General features: G+C 53.5%; 4 protein-coding genes across 4 annotated transcripts; 1 reads left to right on the forward strand and 3 right to left on the reverse strand.

The window, feature by feature from the left end:
- Window positions 1-25: 25 nt before the first annotated feature.
- Window positions 26-1,780, reverse strand: COCMIDRAFT_7585 (uncharacterized protein; the record flags this gene model as incomplete). The annotated part of the gene is made up of 3 exons (XM_007692365.1): window positions 26-417; window positions 469-1,630; window positions 1,679-1,780. The coding sequence occupies 3 exons, from the start codon at window positions 1,778-1,780 to the stop codon at window positions 26-28; spliced, it is 1,656 nt and encodes a 551-aa protein (XP_007690555.1).
- A 478-nt stretch (window positions 1,781-2,258) lies between these two features.
- On the reverse strand, window positions 2,259-4,715 carry COCMIDRAFT_102280 (uncharacterized protein; the record flags this gene model as incomplete). The annotated part of the gene is made up of 1 exon (XM_007692388.1): window positions 2,259-4,715. The coding sequence occupies one exon, from the start codon at window positions 4,713-4,715 to the stop codon at window positions 2,259-2,261; it is 2,457 nt and encodes an 818-aa protein (XP_007690578.1).
- A 500-nt stretch (window positions 4,716-5,215) lies between these two features.
- COCMIDRAFT_102256 (uncharacterized protein) lies at window positions 5,216-10,731 on the reverse strand (the record flags this gene model as incomplete). The annotated part of the gene is made up of 3 exons (XM_007692389.1): window positions 5,216-6,141; window positions 6,187-6,284; window positions 6,338-10,731. The coding sequence occupies 3 exons, from the start codon at window positions 10,729-10,731 to the stop codon at window positions 5,216-5,218; spliced, it is 5,418 nt and encodes a 1,805-aa protein (XP_007690579.1).
- Window positions 10,732-11,280: 549 nt separating this feature from the next.
- Window positions 11,281-18,307, forward strand: COCMIDRAFT_102276 (uncharacterized protein; the record flags this gene model as incomplete). Its single annotated transcript, XM_007692390.1, has 4 exons — window positions 11,281-12,210; window positions 12,397-13,271; window positions 14,116-16,257; window positions 16,366-18,307. 4 exons carry the CDS (start codon window positions 11,281-11,283, stop codon window positions 18,305-18,307), a joined length of 5,889 nt encoding a protein of 1,962 aa, XP_007690580.1.
- Window positions 18,308-18,840: the final 533 nt, after the last annotated feature.

Genomic DNA, 18,840 nt, shown 5'->3' on the forward strand with positions numbered 1-18,840 from the left:
ACTGATTCTAACTATTCACTTTCACTCACACCTTGTAAAATCCCGCAGTCCTCCTTTCACCCTCCCTTAACACGGTCTCCACCACACCCGCCCCGTACCTCGGACTCAATTTCACCGAAAAGTCGCGGGGTATTGCTACTAACGCGCTTTTGATCGCGTTGTAGTCCACATAATCCGTATTTGGCGGATGCGTTGCACTAGCTTCGATTCTGTACATACTGAGCAAACGGAAGAGCGCTGCGTAAATGAGCTTGCTAGCGATGAGGGCTCCAGGGCAAGACCGAGAGCCCGCCCCAAACGAGAGATGTGCTGGATTGGATACAGGATTTGTCGTGTAAAGGGATGACGAGTCGACGGGTGCTGTAAGCCATCGCTCGGGGTTGAAAGTTGCAGCGTCAGGGCCCCAGTAATCAGTGTCTAACACAGTTAGATCTTACGCATCTCAATTGCAGACGGTTGTTTACTCACCATGATTCCCAGCCTGAGCATTGATCAACACCATTGTACCTTTCGGTATAACTGCCTCGCCCCAGCGCACTTCGCTCATAGTTTTCCGCGGTAGACTCATGTTGCTGACCGTATAGTACCTTCCCGCCTCCTTCACTATCGCACTCAAATACGGAATGCTCTCTTCCTCAAAATCACTCGCCCACGCCTTTTCCAAGTCCTCATCTTGTGGATACATCTTCCGGATTTCTTGGTACGCGCGATCTTGAAATACCTGGCCCTCGCGTGTGCACAGTGATCCAATGCAAGATACCAGTGTACCTGGTATAGTTTCAAACCCACCAGATACAAGAGACAGACATATAGAGCTGACCTCAACGCCTGTGAGTCGCGTTTCCACATCTTTTAGGATAGCGGCGCTGATGCACGGCTTCTCAGTTCCCTTCGCAATCATGTCTCGCACTTTATCTAGGAGCAAGTTGAGATATTTGTCGCGCCTCTCCCTCAGCTCTTTCGAACGCCTGTTCTTCTCGTTGTTCGGCAAATAGCGCAGAGCAGGGACGTAGTCTTGATAGTTCTCGGATGCAGATCGCAGCAGCGAGATTGCAGAGCCGACTTCGAGTATCTCGCGTAGCAAATCGTCGTAGACGGCGTCCATGCGGATGCCATAGCAGAGCGTGAGTGTCGTGTTCAGTGCGTAGCGCTGGATGTACGGTCGGATGCTAACTTCTACCTCTCCACCTTTACTATCTCTCTGCAGATCTCGTGCGATGCAGTAGGATTCAAGGTCAAACATGTTGGCATAATTTTTCATCATTCCTTTGCTGAGCGTCGTGGACGCCGCTTTACGCTTGTTGCGACAACTTTCATCCCACGGGGAACTGCCAATCGTGAAGCCCTGTGTCGAAGATATGAGGCCATGAAACGTATACAGCTTCGGTCGATCAATCAGGCCCTGGGGGTTTGACATGAGGATCTTCTTGCAGTCTTCAAAGGAGTTCACCACCACAGCACGTGTGTTTCCGAGCCGAATCTGAAATACTGAGAAGCCGTATTGGCGCCACCACTTCTCGCACACAGTTGCATGGTCATCTCCCAGTTGTGTCAAGTGACCTGTGACGGGGAGAGCGCCGGGAATCTCAGGTATGCCCTGGATATAGGGGATATCGGTACGAGTGAGTAGCTAATGATATTAGTTGTAACTGCTTTAATATGCTCTGGACATACTTACTTTGTACACAATGAACAACGCGACTGCAACAACAGAAATTGAGACTACATGGTCTGAAGCAATGGTCCTAGCACGCGGTAGTAGATCCGGCAAGTGGTTCATCTTGCAATCCTATCGTATGAATTTTCCAATGGGGTATGGAAGCAAAGCCACCTCAGAAACATCACAGGTAATTTATTAGTAACCGGCATATCTTTCAGGCACATTACAGTCACTACCTTGACTCGACGCAATTGTGCATATCAGTCGTGAGGGGTTGATGTCGGAACCGTTCCGAAGATAAGCTCGCCGCTTATCAGTGTCTGCTCCCCACTTCTGTCTATAAATGTATCCGAGACCAATCGGGCTTTGGACTCTCAAAAAGAGTCTCGGGTCTGATATCGGTATCATCCTAGGATAGAAGCTATTGCACGGTGAAGATCAGGCGATTATGGTGTCTATATGGAGAAAGTTGGAGAACAAAGCATGAATCATAACTCATCTCAATCTAAAGTCTACCTCATAACAGATCAAATGTCTCCATTTCGATATCCTTACTGATTCCATTTCAAACTCCGTGAAATCAACACCTCCATCCCCATCACTGCCCCAGCAAAATCTTCAACGTCTCAACTCCCACACTCAAAACCTCCTGACTCCGACTTTCCTTCAGCACAACCTTCAGCGCCTCAACAACGCCCTTCCCCTTACACTTTTCCTTCCCCTGCTCCACATCCACCACACTCCTCAGACAAACAACACCGCGATACCTAATCCCCTCGTCTTCATCCTGGCACAGCCCCACCAACCACTCCACACTCTTCTCCTGCTTCAAGAACTCCTCGACGGCAAGATCGACAGAGAGTAGCATAGCCAGTGCACCACCAGCCGCAGACCGCGTCGCAGAATCCTCGACATCCGTCATGGCGAGTAAGAGATGCAAGCGGTGTTTAGCGCGTGGCGAGGCATCCGCGAAGTTGCTGATGCAAACGGGGGAGGCCATGAGATTGCACACGAGTTCCGTGCTTGCGCGGCGGACAAGCGTGTTCGGGCTGAGAAGCAGGTCGTCGACGACGGTGTCGAAGGACTGGCGGATAATATGGTCTTGGGTGTTGCGGTCGAGAGAGGCGAGGTTGGTGAGGGCGAGCAGGGCTTCGAAGGCGTGGAGTTGCCAGGTTGTGGATTCGGTGCGGGCGAGTTGGCTGATGAGGGGGCGGATGGCCGAGGTGCTAGGGAGGGCGGCGTTGAAGACGTGGGAGGGATTTATGCTGATGAGTAGCCGGGATAGGGCTTGCGCTGTTGTGGGGAGGGTGGCGGGCGGGAAGGGTGTGGTACCGGTTGTGGAAGCTTCGTTTGTGGCGGTGATGTGCTCCCAGATTTGGATGAGGAGCTTGACGGCGCCTTGCTGGGCCATTGGGCCTCGGTTCTTGGTGTCTTTGCATAGGCTGAGGAGAATGAGACTGCTTTGGGTGAGGACGGAGGGTGATCCATTTTTGCAGACTTGCACTAGAAGTGGTACAACGCCTGCGTCGAGAACGCGCTTGCAGCGTATGGCTACGTCTTCGTCGTTCAGAAGAACATCGGGAGCGGTTGGTTTCTGCACGTTTGCGTAGGCCTTGAGCTGTGCCATGCGTTTTTCTTCCTCGGATTGTAAAGGCTGGTATTGTGTAATATTGTTGAAGATCGTAAGGCCACCAAAAATGATATTCTTTGGTGACGAAGGGTCGCTCATGGCCTCGATCAGGCGTTTGAGAAACTTTGGAGACTTGGATAAATCTTCCCTGACCTTGGGCTGAAGCGAGGCATATGCGAGGCCCTCAACCGAGTCTTGCTTGGATGCCGTATCGCCTCCTATGACCATTGACTTGAAGCTTGCGATCAGGTCCTCTTGGTCTACTTTCTCTGCTCTGACGATCCGCGGACCTTCCTCGGATGGCTGCTCCTCGCCCAGTTTCACAAGAATGAGTGCAGCCAGGTTAGCCCGCCTCTTGTTCGGGCACTCGGCAACCATGTCTTCTAGCCACTCCCTACAGTGCTTGTTGATGGCCTCTCGGCAGTTCTTGTCTACGCATGCAGCGCTGATCAGTTCGAGGGTCGCTTGCTCCAGGTTGTGCGACTTCTTGCTCTGCACTCTCGATGCAAGTGTGCTGACAAAGCCATCTGTGAGGAAAAGGGCTGCAGCCGCTGTAACAGCCACTGGGAAGATGGCTGCAGCTGCAGAGAAAGCAATGACTAGATCATGTGCCTCTCCCTTCTTTATCCTGGCGGTGACGAATCTCGAGATGAGTTCTCCGGCAGTGTCCGGGGCAAGCTCAAATAACTTGATACTTGCAAGTGTAGCCTGACTTCGTAGTGTGGCTGGCAGTCGGATATCGAGCGATGCCAATATAACATCGAAGCTGTCCGCGTCAATGATTCCCTTGAGGTGCTCTGCGTAGTGAGCGAGCAGTTGCGCGATGCCCTTCATGGCGCGTTCCGGGTGCTCCAGGGCCTCCTCCATCATCATTGCCAAACTGAGCATAAAGATATCTCTATGACCTGTCTTGAATGATTCGTCATCAGGCCAGACGGCTCGGTTCAGCAAGACTTTTAGCAAGCCATCGATTGAGTCGTTGCCCCGTTCGAACATCTCATAGTACATCCGCGTCGGCTTTTCTCGAACCATATTGACAAGCCACTTCTGAGCTCCAATATTTTGTAAAAGTTCACCCGAGACTTGATCGAGGGTGTCGTCTTCACCCTTGTAGTCGAAGAGAATGTCCATTGCCTGCGCCGCCTCTTCCTCCTTCAAACCATGCGTTCTCATAGCCTTCAGTGCTCTTTCTCCATCACGTGCATCCTTGCTCTTTGCCCACTCCCTACAGACCCCCAAGAACTCGCTTTTGCCTTCTTCCTCCTTTAATGCAACCCATGCTTCTTTGATCCGGTTGTCTTCAGGTGCAATAGTGCCAGCTTCACGTAGGTATCGAGCTGCCACATCCAACTCGCCAGTTTTGATACTCTCGTGAGCCTTTTCCGCCAGCTGCACGATCCTCTCCTCGTCAGATGGGCTGGCCATTGTCGGATGTGTGGTAGATGATGATCATCTCAATACGGCGAACATTTGAGTTTATGATTGCGTGTCACGGGTTCTAGGGCGATTTGATGCACGGGCCTCAGTGCAGCTGTTTTAGTGGAACGCGGGGCGGCTGATCACACGTCGGCCTTACATTTGGAGTCTCGAAGGCAAACTTTCGAGAGAGATTGATAAAATTGCAATTGCGACAACACATCGAGCCCGATTACTACTAATACAATTCGTGAAGTCATTAAAATGGGCCGTTCCCAGTCGAGCAGATAAAGCTCGCGTTTAAAAAGACGCCAATGAATACTACGCCTACAAGATGCTAAAGTACCAGCCAGATGCTATGCAAAACCCACTGAAACCTAATTTGACTTGCAATGCGTAAGAAGAGCAGCCCCATCCAAAACTCCAAGCTAACAAGAAGCATTACTGAGAATGTGACGCACCGGTCGTCTGGAACATCCCTCTGTCCTTATTCCCAAGTCACCAGTCTATCATTCGCTGTCGTCGACAGCTGTGTCCGCGCGCTTGCGCTGTATGACGCCAAGAAACAACAAACGCTCCCACACGTCGTCCTTGACGAGCACACGTGCCTTGTCGAATGGTAGGCCATCCAGCTCTTTCAGGTTTTTGCAGAGATTAGCAAGCATCATCTCCGTGACGCGCCGCCTGATCCGCGTCTCATAATCGAGTCGCAAAAGATGTTGAACATCAGCCTCTACTTCTCCATTTGGAAGAAGGAAGCGGTTCTTGAGTTGCTCCTCGGAGGGTTTCCGTCGAAGGGACATGATCCGATTTTCGGATGATGGCGCATAGAAGCGCAGAGTAAGAGGATTGTCTCGCCAGTCTAGTTTCGAAAGTGTGTTTAGCTTGCCCAGCACCAGCGCATTTGCACGAAGGCGTTCGAGCTTGTTGCTCGCCAAGAAAAGCTCACTCAGCCGCTTGATGTTGAGGAGTGGACGTAGGTCCGTAATGGAGTTAAAGTTTAGGTTGATGGACCTGATGTTTGGTGTAAGCTGACCAAAGTTGTCAGGTAGTTGTTTAAGGCCCATGGAGGCCAGTTCCAATCGTTGAAGGCTCAACAGGTGCTGTGAAATCTGCAAGCCATATGTGGGATTGAGTGAGAGATAGAGATTGCGCACTTCTGAATTCTTGACAAGATTGTTGGCACATATCTCCATGTCTGCTTCGGAGTCGAGTATTTGTTCACGAGCCGAGAAAGTCCGGAGGTTTCGAAGGTGCTCCAATCCTAAGACCTGTGTTAGAGAGTTGCCGTCGATGTACAGCGACTCAAGCCTTGGGAAATAGTGGTCAACATCGAGAAGCGTAGTTCTGTTTCTGCAAAGACGGATTGAGCGAAGTGCTTTGCAGGGCTTCACTGGTGTGTCGACAAGAGGAAACTCTTCAATCTCGTTGTCATCTGCCGGATGTCAGTCTGTGAAAGGGTGCATGAACCAGAACAAACGCATACCTAGGTTGAGATGCTGAAGCTGTGGTAAGCAATGCAGATTGCGGACTTCAAGCATTCGATTCTTGCGCAGATCAAGATCTGTGAGAGATTTCCTAGTGCACTAGTCAGGACATGGTGTGTGACGTATAAGTGCCGATGTACTTACAGATTTGTCTTGGCGAAGTCTATCGTGTCTATCTCATTACCGCCAGCACTCAGTTCCATTAGGCCATCGAGATGAATAATGCCATTGAGAGACTTGATCTTGTTATTATCGACTTTGAGTGTTCGCAGATGCACCAATCCAGCAAGTCCATCTAGCGCATCGACCTCATTATCGGATATGTCGAGATGCTGCAAATTGACAAGATTGGTCCAGGAGGTCAGTCCAGTCAAGCAATTGTTCTGTACTTGCAACCGTCGCATAGAGTAAGGTATGCCTTCCACTTGACTGATCTTGTTGTTTGAGACATCGAGCTCCTCAAGCTGGTAGCACAGTTCGTCAAGGCGATGCAAGTTGGTAAGGTCCTTCTTCCGGAGATTGACATTGCGAAGGTCCTCCCAGTACGGTTCATCTGGCTCAACGTCTTGAAGGGCCTTTACAAGTTCGGCTGTTCCTTGTGCATAGCGATCTTCCAGAGCTTTGGTGAATCGGCTACCGTCGTGCTTCACCACCACTCGGTCTGGGAGGTCAAATTCGTCAACCTGATTCAGAGTGAACTCGGGTAAATCGCTGAGCATAAACGTCACATCCCCCTTGATAGGTGATGATCCTGCGGCGACCAGTGCATCCCGTCCGTGGTCTCTGAATGGAGGCCCCGCTACATTCATCGATAAGTGCATGCGATAGTTTCTGGCTCGGACATCATCCAATAGCGAGAGATCACCGTCACCGTTGAACATTGGTAATCGACCAGGTCTTCCATGGGACAGAGCCTTGTTTTGATTTGACTGCTCCCAGGCTGACTGTTTTCTTTCCGACCTTTTCTGCGCACTTGATGGTCCCCATTGATTTTGCCGGGGCTTTTGCGGTGTCTCTTCGGATCGACGCTCTGTACTAGGCGCCTCCCGTTCGGCAATAGAGATGGTGATGTCCCTTACTCGTGGGCGCTGTGCACCCTGGCGTACGGGACCTCGCCCCTCGAAATACTTGATCTCATGTTCGATATCGTCTTCTTCAGACTCTGGAATCGCATAAGTAGTTTGCGTGCGGGAGCTCTTCTGGGTGCCATGTTGCCGTGCGGTTTGTGTACTCCAAGACGTGGCCCGTGTCTCAGTCTTAGGATAACTTGATCCAAAGTTGGAGCCCTTTGAAGGCGCTGAGCTCGTTTCCGTGTATGCGACGCCGTTTCCTTCGCGCGTCGTTGGACGTACTTCTTCTCCTTCTGTGGGCTTTTCCGTATCGTCCACAAGGGTTTCTGCTGTGGGCTGGAGACGAACTGGTGAGTCCGCTCTAGTGTCATGCGCATGTGTGTCCTCCACCGTCAGATCTGGTATGTTGCCGAATGGATCGTCTTCGCTCTCATTCAAGGGGCTTGGTATTGCCTGCTCAACACGACGCTCCCTAGTTGGACTCTTCTGCCGAACCCACATGTTTTTGTCGCGGTCAAAACTCATGCCGGCTACCTCCTGGGGAATAAGGTGCGCTATCGCCTCGGGTGCTAGATTAGCGACGTGTTCCGAACGCCTAGATGCGTTTGTGAGGACAGTGTGTCCAATCGATGAGCCTGTTGATAACTGAGTGCGTGCGGTCTGAGGTCGGGAGCTGGAGTGGTGGTCATCGTCGCCCCTGTCGTAGTGTCTGTTTGCGTCCTCTCTCATCCCAACCTTGTCCTGCTCGCCCATTGCACTTTCTTCTACGGGTGCGGCTAGCCCGTTCAGACGAGAGAAGCCTATTGAGTTCACCGATGAATTCAGAAAGCTATCGTCATCATTTTCTTGATACCTGCGCAAATGGTTGAGAATACTCGGATCCACGTCTTGTTTGTTCGGTTCCTTCCAAGCTGGTGGCCGGTCCTCTCTACTCGCAGGCCTTTTAACTGTCCGCGAACTCGAAGCATGTTCGTTGTCATCCTCGATCAACTGCGATTCAGCTTCCGTCTCCTCGAGGCTCCCCAAGCCGCTGGTAGGCCGTCCCTTTGTGCGAATAAAGTCCATGATCTTTAGGGCCTCGTCCAGGAAGTCTTGTGTAGTGACAGATCGCTTACGGTTCTTGTCTCGCACGCCATGTTGCCTCTTCATACTAAAAGCGGCAATCTCATTGGCGACCGCCTTCGCACGAGCATTGTCCAAATCAGCGTCGGACACATTAGAAGGCTCCAGCTGTTCGCGGATGGTGTTGAGTTTGGGTGATGACATGATGAAGGCTTCCGTAGCCTCCATAATTTCTGCTTGGATCTCCTCTCGTCTCAGCTGACTCGGGGTAGGGTTGCGAGGCCTTAAGATATGTCTCTTGGCTAGCGTTTCCGAGTTGGCGTTCTTGTTTGAGAACACGCTCAGGAGATCTCTTTGGTTCTGGTCGAGAGTGGGCTGAGCTGATGCCTTCGGACGTCGCACTGTACTTCCTCCTCCATCGCTAAAAACATCATCGTTGTTTTCTTCGTCATCAACCGAACAGATGGTCCTTCTACGTTTAGGAGTGGGGTTCTTGAATGGTGACGTTGGGCCTCTTTTGCCTTCAGCATACTCGTGGGCGATTTCCGAGTCTTCTTCGGCCTTTGCCGTCGAGGCTTTTCGATGTGGCACGAATTTCGGTCGGCTGGAATTTCGCATGGAGGTTGGAGAATAATTCGATACATTTCTTTTACTCCTTGAGGGCTGACGTGGGACAGGCGATTCATCCAGATGGAACTTGAATGGCGGCCGGCTTCCAGGGGGTGCAACGTCGATCGAGGGTGATCCATCAGGTGCGCTGTCATCGTGAGCACTCCAGTCATCTCCATCCGACGAGAGAACAGAGAAGTCGCCAGAAAACTGATACTTGTTGAGCTGGCTTTGGCCAAAGGATGTGATCCTTTTGGTTGATGGTTGGCGGTTGTTCGAAGTCAAATCCTGGGCAATATTCTGCATGGATTTCTCCTCGACAGATGGTAATCTTGATTGCCTCGGCACCAGCTTGGCAGAATCAGATGGGTTCTCTTTGACACTAGATGTGCCTTTTTCAGGCTTGTACTCAAGTTGGCTCAAGCGTCTTTGGATGCGATTGCTGGTAAAAGTATCATGTGCATCAAATAACTTCAGGGGGCTCCCAGAGTTCTTGGCTCGATCAGGACTCAGAAAGTTTTCAAGTCGTTGGAGAGGTGTGGAAGGGTCGACAAGTCCGCTTTGGGGCGTTTGCTTTAGGTCCGTGTTCAGTTTGGCTGCAGCTTTTCTTTCTGGCGATGGGCTCAGTGGTCTTCGGTGAAAAGATCCCTCTCTTGAGTACCCACCTCTTCGAAGCTCTACGTGGCGGCCAACGTCTGCCATGTCTGGTGTGCCAACGGGAAGGCCCTCTGGTAGAGACTCGTCCTGGAGCCTAGCAAACGATGAATCTCCGCGTGTCAGGCTGAGTGCACTCTCCTCTTGAAGGGGTTGATAGTGGGTTGAGGGGGGCGATCCGATCTGACGCAACCGGTTGGCAAGCTCGGATCCCCTAAAGCTCTGTGGCTGTTGAACGGGTAAGCCAATATTCATGTTGGCGGTCATGGTCAGGTATACGGGGCTGAAATTCTCGTTCTCGAATTCAATCTGTCCGCTTACAGTCCGCATGGTCTCATGCGGCGGCGCCAATCCTTGGGTGCAACTTGATGCATCGTGCTCTTGGGTCGTATCATCGCGTGCACAGTCGTCGGCGTGAGTTGCATGCGTCTGGAAATCCTTTTCTGCCTCCCGCACCTGGCTTTGTCCCTGTTTTTGCCCTTGCTCCCGCGGCCCATCGCTCTGTTGCACAGCCGGCCATGGTGGTGGACTCGAGGGTACGGCAGAAAGACCCTTGAGCAATCCAAGCCGCCGTTTTGGGAGTGCCGAATCGTCGGAAGCGCCAGGGGTTGGCTTTTGAAAGATGTTTTCCAGGCCAGTGGGGCCGAAGAGGTCGGTCTGGTTTCCGTAGCCGACCTCACCATTGACAAGTCTCCGCCTCCACTCCGGTGTATCTTGGGATGATTGTTCCTTGACTGGTGACCGCGCGACTGTGTTGTGTGCGACTGTGCCATTTTGCATTTCCGAGTTCTGAGACATTGAAAAGGAGGAAAATGAGGCGTCATGCGCGTGCGCGTGCGCGTCGGGCGATGACGGGGCGGGCGGGGCATTGGTGTTGCTTGGACTGCGGCCATCGAGCATGCTCCTTTGCTTGGGCGGACGCAGTTCTTTGGCAATGCTGCGCACCTGTACGTCCGAAAATGGGGTTGGCGACTGTCGCGGGCGGGGCAGGCGGCTCTTTGATTTTGGTGCGCTCTGCGGATTTGGTGGTGGTGGCGGGCTGCGTGGGCTCTGTGGCGTGGGCGCAACTGAGCGCGGTGACTCTTGGGGTACCCATTCTTCTGAGAGGTCCTCAAGCCAGGGCTGCGTGGTGTTGTTGGCCATTGTGGTGGGCGGGCGGGCGGCTGGCCGTGGTGTTGTGACGAGTGGTAATGGAAATGGTGGTGGTGGTGGCCGGGGTGTCGAGTCGTAGTCGGGCAGCGCGCGCCGAAGATGCGGTGAAGAAAGCTGTTGGCGGGCGGCTACGCGTCAAAAAAAGGCTGCTATGTTGGCGCGCACGGCATTGTGCGCGTGTCGTGGATTGTCGCAACGGTGCGAGGGAGAATGACGAACAACGCGTCAATCGGCGAGTCGTTTTGTTATCGATTGAATGTATGTGCCAGGATCGACGCTATCTGGAGAGAAGCATGGACTTGTCAGACCCCCGCAAGCCGCTAACAGGGCCGTTGCCTGAGCAACAGGAGATGCTCCCGCTCCCGACGCAGACGCTGCCAAAGCATGGACGACCAAGAACTGATGATGAACGGGCATAAACGAGTTTAGACGAGCAGCAGCCGCCACGCCGTTGCAACGCTCATCCTGCCCGGCCCCGGACATGCCCTTTTGCTTAGCCCCACCTATTCCTCCACCGCTGCCAGCCTATATTCCGACACCATGCCCCCCAGTCTGCACCCCCATCTCAGACAGGCGCTGGCCACCGACGACTTCTACCTCCCCCCTCAGGACACCATCGAAGAACTGCCCCTCGAGCACCATGACGCCGAGCAACGGGCCGCGAAGCGACGACGGGTCGAGGCAATTGCCGCCCAATACCTACGAGGCCGGCCGCCTGTCATCCTCGCCGCGGGGCTAAGAGGACCTTTCAACCCTGATAACTGGAAGAACCCATGGACGAAACCGATAAAAGAGAAGCGCAAGACAGCACAAGCGGGCAACACGAGACGGAAACGAGGCAGCAGGCCACAAGCTGTGGCGCAAAGCCCGGCGCCTTCAATAGCCTCAATAGCTTCACCGGAAACCTCGAGGGCTACCCGAGACATCCACCTAAGTGCCCGGGAACCCGACGATAGCCTTGGCCATGTCCAGGTTGCACCCTCGACTGCTCCATTGGCAGATGAAGACAACATTCACGCCACCACTACTACAGACTCTTTTAGCGTAGACGCTGGAACATGCATACGCCGCCAAAGCCCTTCGACGAATCCTTTCTGGTTGCGCCGTCCAGACTCAGCTCGAGTCGATATGCGCAAAGCCACAAGCGAACGATGCAATTCATCACCGACGCGGTCTCGGACGCGGCATATCCTCTCACAGAATGAAGCAGTAGCAGAGCTGCGCATCGGTTTTCCAAAAGAGACAGTGCGGGTGTCGAGGTCGCCACCAAAAGAGACGTTACCTGAGAACTGGGAATCGAGTGTGTCAGCCTCTATGGACATTTCATCACCCGCAGTGGGTTGTGACGACACAAGCAGTAGGAGAAGTTATACGGCGCGGAATGCCTACACGCCATACAGCACCGAGCAGGCGCAACGCTCGCAGCGAACCATACCGATAGTCACGTCGTCAATGGGCAGCCAAGTCACAGTCTCAAGAGAAGATATACAACGCTCCGCGGAGCGACTCGTCGACTCCATGTCTAACACTGGTATTTCAGCAATATCATCACAGCAATCAAAGCGGAGGATATCACGCAAGACTCCCAGATTTACACAACAGGACGACGCTGCCTCTCCTGTGTCTGTTCCATCACCTACGTCTACACATAAGAAGAGAGCTCAGGCAAATCGTGTTGGCAACAGACCCGACAGGCCAAAGCCAAGAGCGGTCAACTTTGATTCTTCACCGGAAAAAGATTCACCCATTGCAAAGAAATGTCATCAAGAGGCACGAGTTGTCGGAGATGTTTCAGACGCAGAGAAAGAGCAGGAAGAAGAAAAGGAGGAGGAGGGAGAGGGAGAGAGCGTAGTGGCTCCACAAACAGACAAGACCAAAGATTCACAAGACCAGGCCGAACAACTACAGGAAGGCCATTCTGGTCGGGGTTCGGAATGGTGCACACAAGCTGCCATGGTACGAGCTCAGCTCGAGTTCCAGCAAAGCACATTCCCCACATTGTCGCCCGCCACCATTCGAGCAGAGTCACCAGTATCGCTCGACACACGTCGTCGGACATTGGATGCGCCAAGCCCAGCGACGACACCACGTATAGCCATGAGTGTCGAGCGAAACTCGGCAATGGCGAATGAAAGTGTATTTCGTGGACGGGCGATCAGCACGCAGGATCTCTTTGGGGCAGCGTCGCCCTTTACGTTTAGCACGGCGAAGAAGAAGAGGGAAGAAAGCCAGCGAAGCAACTCAAGGTTTTCCATGGGACGAAGTGACGTTGGAGCACTAAAGCAGGGCGACGTGACGAACAACAGCCCCACCCCATCGGCGGGGCGGATCCCCCTCAAAGACAAGAACACGACGACATCATTCTGGAGCTTTGTGTCGGAGAAGGCTTCACAGGGGTCGCAAAGGTCTGTGGGGGAGCGATCGAGGTGTTCGGCGAGGGAGAGAGAGTTCCCGGGCTTGCACCTTGATGCGTCGGTCGACGACTTTGGCCGGCACTATGCAGCGCCGTTTGTAAGAGGCATAGAGGACGGGTGAAGGGCAAGGTAATTGCAATGGTAGAGTACGGAGACAGGCAGGGCAAGATGAAGCAGGCGGTGAGAGGCCACGTTCCGGAGTGATTGGTTGCGAAGGGGGAGCGGGAAGGGGGCCATGCATAGCTGCTGCAAGGGAGAGGACGGTGGTGGTGGTGCGCAGATAGCAGATGACGAGACGAAGAGGGTAGTCGAGAAGAGATGCGACGGCGCAGTTTGCCAGCGGGGGCCGTGCCAGCAGAGCGAAGAGCGAGGGCCTATGGTGAAAGCATGTGTATGTGTGTGCGTTTGTGCGTGTGTGTATGTGTATTGTTGTTGTTGTTGATGTTGTGATGTTTGCCGTCAATCAGCCGATGGGATCCGGGCAGGACTGGGCAGGACTGGGCAGGAATGGGGCGCACGGGCGCACGGGCGCTCCATGGTGGTTATCGCCAACACGGATACCCATGCCGTGTAGATGGCCATGTGCAGCGACACCGGCTGCGGCCAGCAAAACGGCAAAACGAAACAAAACAAAAAAACGGTACATGGCATTGCATGGCATGGCATGGCATGGCATTGATAACAAGGGCGGCTTGAAAGAGCATGTGCGCCCGGCCAGCTGGACATGGCAATCAATGCCCCTCTGTGTGCACGGTAAAGGCCATGTCCCTCTCTCTCATGCTCATGCTCATCTCGCAGCGGTGGACGCGCGCCGGGGACGCGCCAAGGCAGACGTCATTGGGCCGCTCGCTTGCGATTCGTCTTCGCGCCACTCTGGACTCTGACGCCAAACCACCGACATTTGGAACGTGGACCGTCGTCTGCTCTCACTCGCCCACGCCCCGGATCCGCCTGCTGCAAGCCATCGCCCAACGCCGCCCCTCGACCTGCTGCCAGAGCCCGTTGCTGTGCGCTCTCTCGCGCTAGGTCGCCCCAAGACCTGCTGCCCCTGTTGGCTGTCCGCTGCCTCTCCGCCGCGCCCGACGACTGTCCGCATCCTGGCCAACCCGTCCAGCGCCCGCCCGGCAATATCTGCCACACATCCCGCCACGAGGTGCCTTTCACACGGTCGAATCAATGTCGAGCCCATGTCACCCCAGCCGGACCTCCAAGGAAATGCCTCACCCCCCGCCTCGGTGAGGTCCACCGCCAGTCAAGACCATGCCTTGGTCCCGAAGAGCCTCTCCCAGACGGGCCGCTCGCGTACCGCCCCTCTTGCTCACGACTCCTCCCTCTGGAAGTCGTCAATTGACCGTCCCCAGCTCGATGAGCGCGACAGCATCTTTGCTACCACCTACCTGGCCTCGGACAGCCCAATCTCCTCTCCCCGCGCCACCGCTCGCCAAGTAGACTGGTCCAACGATGCTCCCGAGCACAGCTTGTCCGACATGGCCGCCCCAGCTCCTCCCCAAAGGCGACTGATAGACCCTCCCATCATACGCAGAAAGCACTCGACCATCCCGCCCATCAGCTCAATTGACCACCACGCCCTCCTCAACACCCCCTTCAATTCCCGTACAGCCATGGCCACGGCCATGTGCCTCGAAACTCCCCATCACAGCCCTCCGCCTTACATGAGTCCTGTCGAGTCCCCCGTCCATCGCCCAGTTACGCCACACCACCCAGAGCTCCAGTCCACATTGCAGGGCGCTCTGCTTGAGAGCGACGAGAGGCGCAGGAACAGAGAATGGCGCGAGGGCAAGCCCGTGCCGTTCAAAGGCAACGTTATCATCGACACCCCAGTCATGGACCAGGAAATGGAGAAGAAGATTGAAGCTACTCTTGCCAAGACTGAACAGCCCACCACCGCTCGCAGCCGCAAAGCAAGTCACTATCTCCGTGTTTTCAAGGACGGCGACCCCTCAGAGGAGCCCAAAAAGAAAGAAAAGGCTAAAGAGCGCTTGCCGAACGAAAGGACCCTGTCAACCCTGTCAGAGGAAGGATCGGCAAGACCCAATGGGGCTGAAACAAGCAACCTCACTGAGCAACTGCGGCGTGCGTCGCTTGCCTCCTCAGCAGTCCAGTCTCCCGCAGGCGGTCCGAACGAATCGTATTTCGAATCAAAGCCAGGTCCACGCGCAGACATAGGCATTGCCATAACGCCTCCTTCTCAAACAAACGCCCAAGGCGCCTCGGACAACCGGCAGCTTCCAAGGCGCCTCCTCGAAGATATCCGGGGTTTTGGTCACCTCACTCCCAGCATCGAAAGACGATCGCCTGTGTTGCGCAGTCTACCGACTGCAGCTATTGAGAAGGTTCACGCCCACGCGCCTACCAATGGAACTCCATATCACCATGAGTCTTCGGACTATTTTCAGCCCAAGGACGGAAGCAGCAGGGAGCGCACGCCGGGTTCGGAGGAGGAGGAAGAATCGGAAAAGGAGCAAATATCCTCGGCGCTCTACTTCCCCCACCGTCGTATAAAGCCCAGCGATCAGGCCGCCAAAGAAGCAAATAATCAAGATGGAGAGGTAAATGCTGTCGAGAAGAGGGCCTCGATTCACGAGAGTGCAGTGCCCAAAGGGTGGGCCACTGAAAAGGAGGTGCAAACTCCACAAGAGGTAGAAATTTCTCTACAATCCACAGATACAAATCAATGCCTCCATGGTGACATCCCCACGGCAGCTCCCGTAAAGAAAGACAAAGATCAGCCGTTGACGCCCTCGGCTGTTGATTCGCTTTCGGGTGAATCAGAGCCTGAGTCGCTCGCTGAGTCGGCTCAATCACTTCTTGGCTATGAATCCAGTGCGACTGATGATCTAGGCACGACGCCCACTGCAGCAACCTACAAGAAAGAACCCAAGGCTGCTTCGACTGCACCATCTCAGCCGCCAGCCCCATTGGGTGCTGTCGAGTTGAAACCGTACGATCATCAAGTAGGCGGCCACTCGACTGTTTATCGCTTCTCAAGACGCGCAGTCTGCAAGCAGCTAAACAATCGAGAGAACGAGTTCTACGAAACAGTCGAGAGGCAGCATCCGGAACTGCTAGATTTCTTGCCAAGGTATGAAATCCCAACTGCACTATTGAGCGAAGCTGAAACTTCAGCCAAGATTTGCTTTCGCCCTTTGTGCTCGTATTGAGGATTGTTTGCTGATGAAGTATTGTCTAGGTATATCGGTGTCCTGAACGTGACCTACCGTAAAGCACCCAAGAAGAAGAAGCCGCACAAGGACAAGGCCAAACACGATGCTGGCATTACTACATCGACGACGCAGTCAGAAAATCCTTCAAGGCAGGCCTCTACAGCCCCGAGTGATCCAAGCAAGCCGGAACCGACTCGAGTTGTTAGTCATTCACAGCAAATCATGCCTACCCCTCAGGTCATTTTTGAGAATAATCGTCACATCATCCCAGATAATTTGTTTCGAGTACCACCACGCTCTGCAACGCCTGATCCATGGATGAAAAGTTCTTCGTATTCTTCTTCACAGCAGCATCGGCGATATCAGAGTGACTACGGGTACCCTCCGAGAAGTTCCTCACGACCACCATTGCAGCACACCACCAGCTGGGGCGTCACAACAATCAACCGGAAGCTGCAAGAGGAAGTTCTGCGACAGGTTTTTGCTCCACCAACCATACATCATCGGCAACGCCACCATCGTCACCATGTCATGGCTTCACGCGCCGTCGGAGATTCCCCGCACTCTACGGTAGGCTCTGCGCCTACGATAAGGAGGAACAGCACAGATGTGGCCACGTTGCATTCGCAGCCTCCAGAAGAATGTACCAGGAAGCAAGTCTTGAAGGCAGAAGCGCGACGTCATGCTTCGGGCGGAAGCGCTGATTTCCCTATCCACAGCTCGATGCCAGGTTCTGGAATCAACGATGAAGCATCAAAACCGCCACCTGGCATCATTCCTCGACGCCGCCACTCTGGTAGCGGTTTGACCAGGAGACCCCTTGGAATTGATACTGAACAGCGCCATGGTCTCGAGTACTATGAAGAGGACGGTTACGGTGGCGATGCAGAAGAAGAGGTTTTCAAGATGGACGAAGACTCGAAAACCAGCAGTCAAGAAGACAGGGGCCGGTCGTTACACAACAACAGAGCTTCCAAAGCACACCATTCCGAAGCGCCACTAGAAGGTACCATGTTACCAGCAGCCCCAATCGTGCCAGGTAATATGTCTGCTCCACCTAGTCAAGAGCCAAGTAATCCCGACAGTGCCCTACAGCAATCTGATGAGCGTGTGCAGCATTTCCTCCTCCTTGAAGATCTTACAGCAGGCATGTCAAGGCCCTGTGTTTTGGATCTGAAAATGGGCACGCGCCAGTATGGCATCGAAGCAGACGAGAAGAAGCAACGTTCTCAACGGCGCAAGTGCCAAATGACGACCAGTCGAGAACTTGGCGTGCGAGTCTGCGGCATGCAGATCTGGAACGTGAAGACGCAGAGCTACATCTTCGAAGACAAGTATTTTGGCCGCGATCTCAAGGCCGGAAAAGAGTTTCAGGACGCACTGAAGCGTTTCTTCTGGGATGGGACTGGGTACAAGGCGGCGACTAGACACATTCCCGTCATCTTGGAGAAGATTAGCCAGTTGGAGCGCATGATCAAAAATCTGCCTGGGTATCGATTCTACGCAAGCAGTCTGTTGATGCTCTATGATCGCGGGGATGGTGATTCAAAAGAAAAAGACGGTTCAGTCCCACAATCCAATGGTAACTCTGCAACGAAAAACGAAGACGCCGCTACTGGATCTTCCGGGCCAGGGAACGCGTCCCCTCCGAAAGCGGAAAAGCATTCAGAGATCAAGCTCAAGATTGTCGACTTTGCCAATTGCGTGACCGCAGAAGATCCCTTGCCTGATGACCTTCCCTGTCCTCCAGAAAACCCCAATGGTATCGACAGAGGCTACCTCCGTGGACTCCGGTCGCTGCGATTGTACTTCCAGCGCATCTGGAACGACATCAACGAAGAGTGGGTTGAGCGAGGTGAAGGCGAAGGCATGGCGCGCAACCATCACCACGGACCTGGCCTGGGCGAAGTTGGCGCAGGCTGGATGGACGATACTGGAGGCGAGGATACTGGCTATGTCAGTTTCTAGACATGGTCACGAAAGCATGACATGTCGGTGAAGGAAATTGGAGATGGAAATCCGGGTTTCATTCTATTATACCTACACTTCAGTTTTCGATTCCCGTTTCCAAGTGTTTTGAGCATGGTGTATGGCGCAACAAGGAAAGACAAAGCTAATGAAATTGAACGCTCTGCGACCGGCGTAGCATTTGCATGGGCTGGGAAACTTTCTTTTTGTCTGTTGGTTTCGGGTATGGAATCTGGTTGTGTGTGTGTGTGTGTGTGTGTGTTTCAATTTTTATCCTCCATCTTGTAATACTATGGTTAGAAAAGTAGAGATTCTCAGCGCTAGCTTACGAAGTCATTATCTAGACTTCGTATAGTGTTTTATTTGCGACGAATTTCCCAGCCAATCATCTCATATCTCCAACGCGTGATAAGGAAAGCCTGGATGTGGTGTACTTATCGCAGACTAGATGACCTGCTATCTAGATATGCAAAAGACAAGCATCCTAATCGCGAAATGGGAAACTTTCCCGTAACGATCTATACCCCACTTAT

This window comes from Bipolaris oryzae (genome assembly GCF_000523455.1).
Source record: "Bipolaris oryzae ATCC 44560 unplaced genomic scaffold scaffold_127, whole genome shotgun sequence".
NCBI lineage: Eukaryota > Fungi > Ascomycota > Dothideomycetes > Pleosporales > Pleosporaceae > Bipolaris > Bipolaris oryzae.